Source organism: Ovis aries, chromosome 5, assembly GCF_016772045.2.
Source record: "Ovis aries strain OAR_USU_Benz2616 breed Rambouillet chromosome 5, ARS-UI_Ramb_v3.0, whole genome shotgun sequence".
NCBI classification, from domain to species: Eukaryota; Metazoa; Chordata; class Mammalia; order Artiodactyla; family Bovidae; genus Ovis; species Ovis aries.
The window spans coordinates 71,348,338-71,360,659 of NC_056058.1; the positions used below are offsets into that span (position 1 = coordinate 71,348,338).

The 12,322-nt window shown below is 36.0% G+C and overlaps 1 protein-coding gene across 2 annotated transcripts in view; it reads left to right on the plus strand.

The window, feature by feature from the left end:
* Positions 1-12,322, plus strand: part of GABRG2 (gamma-aminobutyric acid type A receptor subunit gamma2) — a 131,783-nt gene that overhangs the window by 41,483 nt on the left and 77,978 nt on the right. For both annotated transcript variants that reach the window (XM_004009044.5, XM_004009045.5), the window contains exon 6: positions 1,953-2,090. In XM_004009044.5, coding sequence (XP_004009093.1) covers positions 1,953-2,090 — 138 coding nt within the window. The remainder of the gene's footprint in view (positions 1-1,952; positions 2,091-12,322) is intronic.

Below are 12,322 nucleotides of genomic sequence, written 5' to 3' on the forward strand. Positions count from 1 at the left end.
AGTGAAAACTCCCCTAAGCTTTAGGATGTGGTATTTACTTTCTTTTAATTTCCAACTGAGACTACTCCTCTCCTGAGCTAGATGAAACTTAAGAAGCAATGATTTCTATGCCATCAGGTTGCTGATTGACAATTGTCTTCTGAGCCCAAAATCAACTTAGTATTACTTATTGCTATCAAAACAATTCAATCACCAACATATTCTCCATAGGAAGTTCCTTAATATTATCATTCTTAAATTCTCAGTTTTCATCACATCCTGCACTACCACCCAACCACCACCCTCTCAGTAGCAACCTGGGGATCCTGCTTTCTTTCTTTCTTTTAAATTAATAAATATAGTAGGCAAAAAGTTGGACCAAAACCAAAGAATAAAAGAGACAAGGGATTTTATTCCAAGGAGTCAATCACCCTCCATAATCAAAACTTACCTTTCCATAGAATTATTAGAAGACATACAGTGGAAAAGATTTCTAGTTTTGTGGTCTATCTATTTTACTTGAGTTTACCCTACACTTTACTTAATAGTAATGTTTATCCATTCAACAAACACATATTGAAAAGCAATTCCACAAAATAAGTATAATCACCCCCATGTAAGTACACCCATAGGTAAACAAATAATTTGGAATAAAAATTAGAAACTTGTCTAGGGTATTATGGAAAAGGTAAGCAAGGAAAAGTTACTAATGATCACTACATTGTCCATGTAACATTTGTTTCATGAATGCTTTCTGTTGTTTTGGCTAAACATGACTGAACCTTAAAGAATCGACATAGGTATCTTCCACTTGGCATTTCCACTTACTACTTTTAATTATAGTTGTATATTAAAAAGAAGCCTCAACAAATTGAGTGTGAGAATAATATAAATCGTTGAGGTAATTTATTCCTTCTATTCCAAGGACACGCCCTGTACAGGGATTTGAATCTTTTTCCTTCTACCCAGGGACTGAACCTGTGGCTCCTGCCACATCTCATGCATAGCAGGCATATTCTTTACCCCTGAGCCATTGGGGACATCCTAGATACTTCTTCTTCCATTATTTTCTGTTTCTACATGACTCAAAATCTCACGCTTTTGAGTCCCTTTCACCAAAAACAATATCCTGCATATGTAGTGAGAGGAGAGTGAAAAAGTTGTCTTAAAGCCCAACATTCAGAACACTAAGATCATGGCATCACTTCATGGCAGATAGATGGGGAAACAGTGGAAACAGAAGCTGACTTTATTATTCTGGGCTCCAAAATCACTGCAGATGGTGATTGCAGCCATGAAATTAAAAGACGCTTATTCCTTGGAAGGAGAGTTATGACCAACATAGACAGCATATTAAAAGGCAGAGACATCACTGTGTCAACAAAGGTCCGTCTAGACAAGGCTACGGTTTTTCCAGTGGTCATGTGTGGATGTGAGAGTTGGACTATAAAGAAAGCTGAGTGCCAAAGAATTGATGCTTTTGAACTGTGGTGTTGGAGAAGACTCTTGAGAGTCCCTTGGACTGCAAGGAGATCCAACTAGTCCATCCTAAAGGAAATCAGTCATAAATATTCATTGGAAGGACTGATGTTGAAGCTGAAATTCCAATACTTTGGCCACCTGATGCAAAGAGCTAACTCATTGAAAAAGACCCTGATGTTGGGAAAGATTGAAGGCAGGAGGAGAAGGGGATGACAGAGGATGAGATGGCTGGGTGGCATCACTGACTCAATGGACATGAGTTTGAGCTCTGGGAGTTGGTGATGGACAGGGAAGCCTGACATGCTGCAGTCCATAGGGTCACAAAGAGTCGACACAACTGAGCGACTGAACTGAGCTGAATGCTTCTTAATACAGGATCACCATCCAAGTCACAACTATTTGGTTATTTCCTTCAGTGTATTGTTCATAGAAAGTGGTTGCTATGTATATTCATTTTTAATAAGTTTAAATGTTTTCCTATCTCATGGCAGATGGCTATCCACGTGAAGAAATTGTCTATCAGTGGAAGCGTAGTTCTGTTGAAGTGGGTGACACAAGGTCTTGGAGACTTTATCAATTTTCATTTGTTGGACTGAGAAATACCACTGAAGTAGTGAAGACAACTTCTGGTAAGATGCACTTGAAAATAATTTTAAATGACTTTTCCAGAATTTAAATTCTGGTGTAAGTGATTTAGAAGCTTTCAGTACTTGTCTAGAAATGATATTCAGCCAATTAAATGTGTTAATTTACTAGAGACAACTATAATTGGTATTCTAGCACAATACATAAACATAAATGGATTTTATCAGTTTAAAGCAAGTTGGATTCAAATTGGATAAGTAAATCATTTGCTTAATTTCCTTTAGAAAAATCAATGTCTATTATTTAAAAAGAAGAAAATATTTATTAGGCATAGATATAATATTTCTTTTAAGAAATATGTTTCATAATATATTGAAATAGCTGCATTTAAAATATCACATGGAAATGAAGCAACTGACAAAGAACTAGTCTCAAAAATATACAAGCAACTCCTGCAGCTCAATTCCAGAAAAATAAATGACCCAATCAAAAAATGGGCCAAAGAACTAAACAGACATTTCTCCAAAGCAGACATACAGGTGGCTAACAAACACATGAAAAGATGCTTAACATCACTCATTATCAGAGAAATGCAAATCAAAACCGTAATGTGGTACCATTTCACGTCAGTCAGAATGGCTGCTATCCAAAAGTCTACAAGCAATAAATGCTGGAGAGGGTGTGGAGACAAGGGAAGCCTCTTACAACGCTGGTGGGAATGCAAACTAGTACAGCCACTATGGAGAACAGTGTGGAGATTCCTTAAAAAACTGGAAATAGAACTGCCTTATGCCCCAGCAATCCCACTTCTGGGCATACACACTGAGGAAACCAGAATTGAAAGAGACACGTGTACCCCAATGTTCATCACAACACTGTTTGTAATAGCCAGGACATGGAAGCAACCTAGATGTCCATCAGCAGATGAATGGATAAGAAAGCTGTGGTACATATACACAATGGGGTATTACTCGGCCATTAAAAAGAATACATTTGAATCATTTGTAATGAGGTGGATGAAACTGGAGCCGATTATACAGAGGGAAGTAAGCCAGAAAGAAAAGCACCAATACAGTATACTAATGCATATATATAGAATTTAGAAAGATGGTAACAATAACCCTGTATGCGAGACAGCAAAAGAGTCACAGATGTATAGAACAGTCTTTTGGACTCTGTGGGAGAGGGAGAGGGTGGGATGATTTGGGAGAATGGCTTTGAAACATGTATATTATCATATGTGAAATGAATCGCCAGTCCAGGTTCGCTGCAGGATACAGGATGCTTGGGGCTGGTGCACTGGGACGACCCAGAGGGATGGTCTGGGGGGGAGGTGGGAGAGGGGTTCAGGATGGGGAACACATGTACACCTTTGGTGGATTCATGTCAGTGTTTGGCAAAACCAATACAATATTGTAAAGTAATTAGCCTCCAAGTGAAATAAATAAATTTATATTTTAAAAATATCACATGGGGAAGATTAACTTTTCAAAAATGCATAAAAATGACCATAGTATATATGGACTAATTCCCTATTCAGTAATGAAATGGTTTAAACTGGCTCACTGTGAATAAGGGACTGGGTTTTGGTGTCAGACAGGCCTGGGTTCAAATCTCAACTCCATCAGTTACCAGCTACAAATTTTAAGAAATTAGTGTATTTCTCAGGAGACCAGCCTCCTCAGAGAAACGGTGTGCACAAAAAGATCTGCCTTATAGGCATATTACATGTATAAAAAAAAGATAAAATGCTTAGAATAAAACCTGACAGCGAACAAACATTCAATAAGTGGTATTGCCTAATAATATTGATTCAAACTATCAAGTACGTCTGGGGCCTAATGTGGTCAGGGCTTCAGTTTTATCAAGAAAAACTAAAAATCTATAATCTTATATCAACTATCATAATTTTAACAGTATTAAAAACGTGGGACAAATCAGACATATTTCTAGACTGTATCTATCTCACAGGTGGGTATAGGTTCATACAAACCCTTTGCAACGCTGAGTACAAACGCCATAAAAATTACTCCAGCTACTCCTTTTTAAAGCTATGTGAATTTGAACATGTCCTAATTTCAAATATAAACATTATGTTCACAACTTACCATCTATTAAGATATATCTTTTTATATTTGTTTCCTTAAGTCGCTTTCTGATTATTCATTTACACATACTAACTTTTCTTCCCCTTAAATTCATAGGACATAGTTTTGTGTTGACTAAAAAGCTTTGGTCTACTGTACAGAAAGAAACAAAAACCTAGACAAACATGGAAATTTAAGATTCAACCTTCATAAATACCATCCTTTAAATCAAAGCTATCTGGCCCTAATATTGTTTTTGGCATTTTCAGCTTTCTTAAAAAAAAATTAAACAAAACTCTTAAACAGCAAATAGAATCCAAAAGAAAATCAAAGAACTGCTCTAGTCTATTTTTTAAAATGTGGCCTTATGTTCTCTTATTCACTGGAAATCCTGACCATCAAGTACTAGAACAGTCCTTATTTTGGTCCCCATTAACAGATTCAGGATTGTCTTAGAACAGGTCTTCCATCTGTGAAAGAACATATGTAAAAATATTCTCTAAGTCTGCATGCTTCCAGAACAAGAAAAAGGGTGTTAAATTCTGCTGTGTATGCATATCTCTATAGTTGTTATAGCACCCTAAAACAGAACCCACAAACTTATGACTAGCAGATTTTTTGTTTAGTCACTTGAGCCCAGAATGGCCTTAAAACCAATTAATGGTCAGGGAAGTGTTGATTTGACATCACAAGGTTTAATATCATCCCCTCCCCAAAGTCTCATACTGAGAATGATGAGTATTTACTGTCTAATAAGAGATAAATTAAAGATTTTAAAATTAAAAAAAAAAAGAAAAAAAAAGATATTTCCAAAAGAAAATAATCTGTTTACTTAAAGCATGGCAAGGAAATTTATCAAGATATCACTAAACTACTTTTCTTCCTAGAGAAATCAAAGCAAGCCTGTATTGATATCAGAGTTGATATTGAATAGCATCATTTAATTGGAGTTGGCCTCCATCTTGGTCTTTTTGTCCACTCTCAGCTCTTGCTGGTTTTTGTGTGTGTGGTACCATTTCAATTGCCTCTGAGGTAAAGGACTGAATTGAAACCTAACGCCCATGTTGAGGAGCATCTTGATTCTTGTAATAGTTGGTTGTGTAATGATCAAAAGTTTCTGTGTGTTACTTTGTTTTATTTCTGATGCCATTCTTATCTTCAAAGCATTGCTCCATAACTAGTTAATACCTACAAGGAAGTTACATTAACAACTTTCTTGAGAAGTTATCAGAGGACCACAATTATAGATTTTTTGACTTCTGGTCATTACAAACAATGTGGTTTCTCTTAGATTTACAGCAAATGTGTCTTCTTTCGAGAAAACTGTCAAAACTAGGTAAGAATATTACCTAAAATTTGGCCTAGTTTACTGTATGAATTTCTAACCTTCTCTCATTCAAGTTCACCTTTCATGATTTTGTTATATCTGAGTAATGATTATTCTGTGGGTTCCTTAGTATTTTTTTCTTTAAATTGATTCCTTGTTATTAATGAAATGAATTTTTAAAAGGGAAGTTCATATTGGGACCATAATTGGAGAACCAGAAACATTTGACATGAATAGAAATTGATTAATATAATGAAAAATAAAGAAATGCTCTTAAATTTTAAGTGCACATATTTGTGTTTCCCAGACTCTGAATATGTTAGAAAAGAAAGAGAAAAAGGAAAAGAAAACTAGCATCAAAGTAAAACACTTCTTTGATTTAAACTGAAGGATAGAAGAAGCAGGAAGGAATTTTCTTACATATAATTCAATGCTGTGTGATAATTCTATATACACCACGTGAATCATCTTTATCACTTATTTGCATTACTCGAGGAAAATATTGTCTTGGTGGTGGATTGATAAGGCTTGAAGAATACCTACAATCCATAATCAATACATCAAAATAGATTCTGGATCCATGGTTTCTCTGCAAACCATCTCTTCCTGATTGTTCTATATCTGGTAACAGCACCATCATTGTCCCAGTGAGCCAGGCGTGAACACTCAGAGTCACATGTCTGCCTCCCACATCTAATGAATCACGAAGGCACTTAGCCCTCTGAAATATCTTGTGTAACTGTCCTCTTTTCCATTGCCACTGCCACTGTCCTAGTTCACGATTTTATCTTTTCTCATCTGGACTGTGTTGGGAGCCTATTAAACTACGTTCCTGCTGTCAGTCTCTTTCCTACAGCCTATCCTTTATACATTAATCATAAAAGCTAGCACTTACTGAGCACTAAGTACATGTACCATAGCAAACATATATATATATATATATATATATATATATATATATATAAATAAATGACCTACTTTAATTCTTATAACTACAGTCATATTTAGTGTCATTAACACTGAGGGTACCACTGTGGGTAAGGAAATAGAATTCTAGGGGTTCGTTTATTGCAGGGATCAGAGACGGCAGCTGGGACATGAATTCAGGCGGTTTGCTTTCAGACTCACGCTCTTAGTCACTGCACTATTTTGATTTGCACTGTGGCCCAGTGAGTCTTCCTGAGCCACAACTTTCCTCATATCCCAAGAATTCAGGAGATTCGATTAAGCACAAGCTATAATGGGCTTCCCTGGTGGTTCAGTATTAAAAAAATCCTCCTGCCAAGGCAGGAGACACAGGTTCAATCGCTGGATTGGGAAGATCCCTTGGAGAAGGAAATGGCAACCCATGTTCGTATTCTTGCTGGGAAAAGGCCATGGACAGAGGAGCCGTCAGGGGTCCATGGGGTCGCAAAAGAGTCAGACATGACTTAGTGCCTAAATGACAACAACAATAAAATTTGTTCCTGATATATAAGACCCTGAGATCTTGGGAACTTTCCAGCTTGGTTTTCCATAATTTCTCGGCTGGTAACATGATTGCTATGTCTATGTTTTCCTGAATATAAATAGCCAATTCTATATACACATTGAATTTCAATCTCTTCTCTTTTGAATGTCTTGTCAGCTTATCCATACTTTCTTTATGAATTTAAAACATAAATAAGCGGTTTATCTTCGATGAGGCCTTTACAGATGGTAATGCCTAAACAACTTGGAGCAGTTTTTAAGAATGTGCACTCTTAAAGCCGGCAGCTCAGGTTTCAACATTGATTTGTATACATTATAGAATATATCAAAGTTTAATATCATCAATGTTACAGGGTTACTCTCAGGAATAAGTAAAATAATCCATTACAAATACTTAAAACTATGCCTAACACATAGAAAGGACTCATTAAATACAGGGCACCATCATCATTACCAAATTCAGAGCATTTTTCAGGCAGCTTATAAAAACATAATTTCTGCCTTGTTTTTTTTTTTTTTGGACAGTTGTTCCCTCTTTTCTTTTTCTTGGTGGTTTTTTTTTTTTTTTTTTTTTTTGGAAGGTTGTTTCCCTTTTTTTGGCTTCCCTGGTAGCTTGGACAATAAAGTGTCTGCCTACAATGCGGGAGACCCAGGTTTGATCCCTGGGTCAGGAAGATCCCCTGGAGAAGGAAATGGCAACCCACTCCAGTATTCATGCCTGGAAAATCCCATGGACTGAGGGGCCTGGTGGGCTACAGTCTATGAGGTCGCAAAGAGTCAGACACGACTGAGCACTTCTCTTCCCTCTTTTCTGCCCTCTCACTCCAATTAGTCTTCCCAGTGGAAGCCTTCTTATAATCATCTTTGTATCCATGATGCTATTAGCCTGGTGGTTTGCTTAGAATTATTGATTTGTAGGTAATTATAAAATGGATTGCTTGTGACAATTACATTGATAAAGCCATAAAATTTATCTCAAATAAGCAATGCAGAACTCTTATTTATTTTTTCCATTACTCATTGTTTACTTTGAAGTTGGAGATGTTGTTCTTTCTAGTCACATTGCCATGGCCAGTTCACCAAATTGTCTATATGATATCAATATGGTATCAAGCAGGGCTTTATTCCTGATGTTAGTGTTTTGAAATGTGGGCTAGAAAAATAGGCAAATGAGTTTCTTAGGGGAACCTACATTCTTGGGATCCCATTGCCATTATTATGAATCAAAAAGGAATATATCATGTTGTTCCTACATTAGAAAAATGTTGAATCTTCTTTCTTCTAGTTTTACTGAGATAAAATTGACATACAGAACTGTATAAGTTTAGGGATTCCCAGGTGGCCCAATGGTAAAGAAACTGCCTTTCAATGTAGGAGATGCAAGAGGCACAGGTTCTATCCCTGGGTTGGGAAGATCCCCTGGAGAGGGAAATAGCAACCCACTCCAGTATTCTTGCCTGGAAAATTCCATTAGGGAACCCTGGGGAGCTATAGTGCATGGAGTCACAAACAGTCGGATATGACTGAGCAACTGAGCATACACTGTTTAACTTTAAGGTATACAGCATAATGCTTTGCTGTAAATAGATTATGAAATGAAATGATTATCCTAATGACTTTAGTGAACATCAATCATTTCATATAGATAATAAATTAAACAGAAAACAAAATTTTTTCCTTGTGATGAGAACTCATAGGATTTACTCTTTTATAAATATAACATGTTTTTGTGTGCTATAATTACCATATAGCAGTGTTAATTATATTTGTCATGTGGTACATTACATGTCTAGTACTTATTTATCTTATAACTCAAAGTTTGTACCTTTTGGCTACATTCATCCAATTCTTCCTCCTCCCACTTCTAGTAACCACAAATATCTCTTTTTTTGAGTTTGTTTTTAAAGTATAATTGCCCTACAACACTACGTTAGTTCCTTGTACACAATACAGTGATTTGATATTTCTACACATATCAAAATAATCACCATGTTAAGTCTAGAAAACCGTTAAATCTTCTGTATCATCTTTAGAAATGTAAATATCATTGTTTCATAATTTTTGGTATTCCCATCACATTGAATATTACTTACCTCCTTCTTGTCTTTAATCTACCTTTCCTGGCTTTGATTTCCTGTGCAAGTTATGTTTTCTTGATTCTATTAGAAGAAATGCATAAATGCTAAAATTAAACTGAACTGCTAAATTCACCTTACTTTTCAAAAGTGGTATGCAGACCACAATTTTAGAAAACCAGCTCTGTGGATGAAGTTCATGTTAATTGCTTGGTTTCTAAACTGTATGTAATCCACCCTATATCTTCAAACCTTGTCCATTATTCTCCCACCACTCCCTTGATTGTCCTGAGGTTTTTTGGATGGGCTATACCTACTTCAGATCTCAATGCTCTATTTTTTCTTCATGCTAAGCTCAAGTTTAAACTTCTCTGATTATATTAGTATATACCTACTGGCCAGATAATTCTCCAAATAGGAAAAAAGAAAAATAGCTCCCACTTTCTAGGCTGTATTTTAATCTGTATGTCTTTGGCAAACCAAGGAGACACATGTAAAGCTACTCATCACTGAAGTAAACTATTTGGGGAGAAATAAAAAGGGAAATCAAAACATAAAACGTTAATGGTAATTTTTTCATTAAGAAGTTTGGAATGAACAACATAATAAATCTAAATGATAGAAGAGAAATAAACAACTTCAGCACCAGTCTGACAGTCTTCAGTTTTTGAGTCACAGTAAGTTGCGAGCCCATTTTAGTCAATAATAAGCTTTTCAAACTACTTGAAGCAACCTAATGTATTAAATTAAATCAGTATGAAAGACTGCAAAGATTTTTATTTTTAGCCTTCAATTTAGAAAATTAGTTTTGGTTTCAGGAGAGGAAAATAAATGCATTATGTAAAGAAAGCTGGGCCAGGAATGGCCAAGGAGAAGTCATTTGTCCATTCTGGGATGAAAATTCCTTATTTATAAAGATAATGTATTTGACTAGATGCTTCTTTAAAGTCCTTAGACTAATTTATACTCTTTGATATAACCAAGATTACACTATAGATGTCTCAGGGTGGGAGCAACTTTCTTTATAGTTGATGTTTTCCTAGAATTTTTTGCTTCATCAAGTTTTCAACATTTACAAGGTGAGTCAAATGCAAAAATATACTCCTTTAGACTTTTAACTTTAAAAAGATGACATTCCTACTCCATTTAAGAACCTGTTATTAATGATATGACATTGTATTTATACTGAATATTAATATACTGAAGCTGAAACTCCAATACTTTGGCCACCCGATGCGAAGAACTGGCTTATTGGAAGAGGCCCTGATGCTGGGAAAGATTGAAGGCAGGAGGAGAAAGGGACGACAGAGGATGAGATGGTTGGATGGCATCACCGACCCGATGGACATGAGTTTGAGCAAGCTCCGGGAGTTGGTGATGGACAGGGAAGCCTGGTGTGCTACAGTCCACGGGGTTGGGAAGTCGAACATGACTGAGCAACTGAACTGAAGTAATTAATATACTACATTTAAAAATCCCACTTTAGAATGCAAGTTGGTGTAATTATCATGGAAAACAGTATGAAGGTTCTTAACAGTATGAAGGTTCCTTAAGAAACTAAAATTAGAGTTACCATATGATCCAGCAGTTCCACTTTAGGGTATATCTGGAGAAAACTCTAATTTGAAAATCTACATGCACCCCAGTGTTCACTGCAGCACTGTTTATGATAGCCAAAACAGGGAAGCAAACTGAATGTCCATCAACAGGTGAATGGAAAAAAAGACGAGGTGCATATATACAATGGAATGTTACTCAGCCATAAAATAGAATGAAATAATGCATTTTGCAGCAACATGGATGGACTAAAGATGATCATGCTAAGTTAGATAAGTTAAAATAGAAAGACATATGCCATATGATATCACTTACATGGGGAATCTAAAATATGATAAAATTAATTTATTTACAAAACAGAAACACTCACAGACATGGAAAACGAACTTCTAGCTGTCAAAGGTAAAATGTGGAGGAGGAATTAATTAGTAGTTTCAGATTATTAGATACAAACTACCATATATAAAATAGATAAACAACAAGGTCCTACTGTATAGTATAGGGAACTATATTCAATGTCATGTAATAATCTATAATGGGAAAGAATATGGAAAAGAATCTATATATATTATGATATATTAATATATGTATGTATATGGAGAAGGAAATGGCAATGCACTCTGGTATTCTTGCCTAGAGAATCCCAGGGATGGAGGAGCCTGGTAGGCTGCTGTCTAGGGGGTCACACAGAGTCAGACGACTGAAGCAACTTAGCAGCAGCAGCAGCAGCATATATGTATGTATAAAACAAAATCACTGTACACGAGAAGCTAGCATAATATTGTAAATCAACTATATGTGTGTGCTAAGTCACTTCATTTGTGTCCAACTCTGTGAGACCCTATGGACTGCAGCTTGCCAGTCTCCTCTGTCCATGGGATTCTCCAGGCAAGAATACTGGAGTGGGTTGCTGTGCCCTCCTCCAGCTGATCTTTCCAACCCAGGGATCAAATCTGCATCTTTGAAGTCTAACCTGCATTGGCAAGGTGGGTTCTTTACCACTAGTGCCACATGGGAAGCCCCTACTTCAATTTAAAAATGATTTAACTCTTAAAAAATCCCACATTGGAATTTTAAATTCTAAGTTTGCTCTGACAGTACCTACTGAGGATATAGAGGTGGAAACGGGCTGCATAGAGAAGTCATAGGAAATTGAAGAAAATCTAAGAAAAATTGTTTGGTTCCAGGGTGACACACTTCATTTCTTCTTACATTTATTGGCAAGAACCAGCTGTATGTTAAGGTGGAGATCAAATTGGCTGGGAAGTGTCATTCAGTTGTGTGATAGGAAGGGACAGTAGGTTTTACAACTTTCTAGCATACATGATATCATTGTTTTTCTCACAACAAGCTTCTCAAAGAGATAATGTTTTTCTCAGTTGACAGATGGAACAGCTTAAATCTAGAAGGGCTAGGTAATTTGTTCAAGACTATTCAGTAAGGGTTATTTACCCAGATTCCAAACTTTTACTACACTACCTCTTACAAGCACAGGAGATAAAGAGATGAATTAATTAGATAAAAATTATTCCTCAGCTTGATAACAGCTTGATAACAATTTTACCATGACAATGCCATAAAGTAGTACACATAATATGAGAACTATGCACATGTATTGACGTCAGAATTAATAAAATGTTTTAACTTTTAGGAATGGCAATTATATTTACATAGAGCAAAAAACTTAAGTGCGAAACAATTTACTGACAATATATTTTCCTTTTTCAGAAACACATTTATTGCTTATCTTATTCACTTGC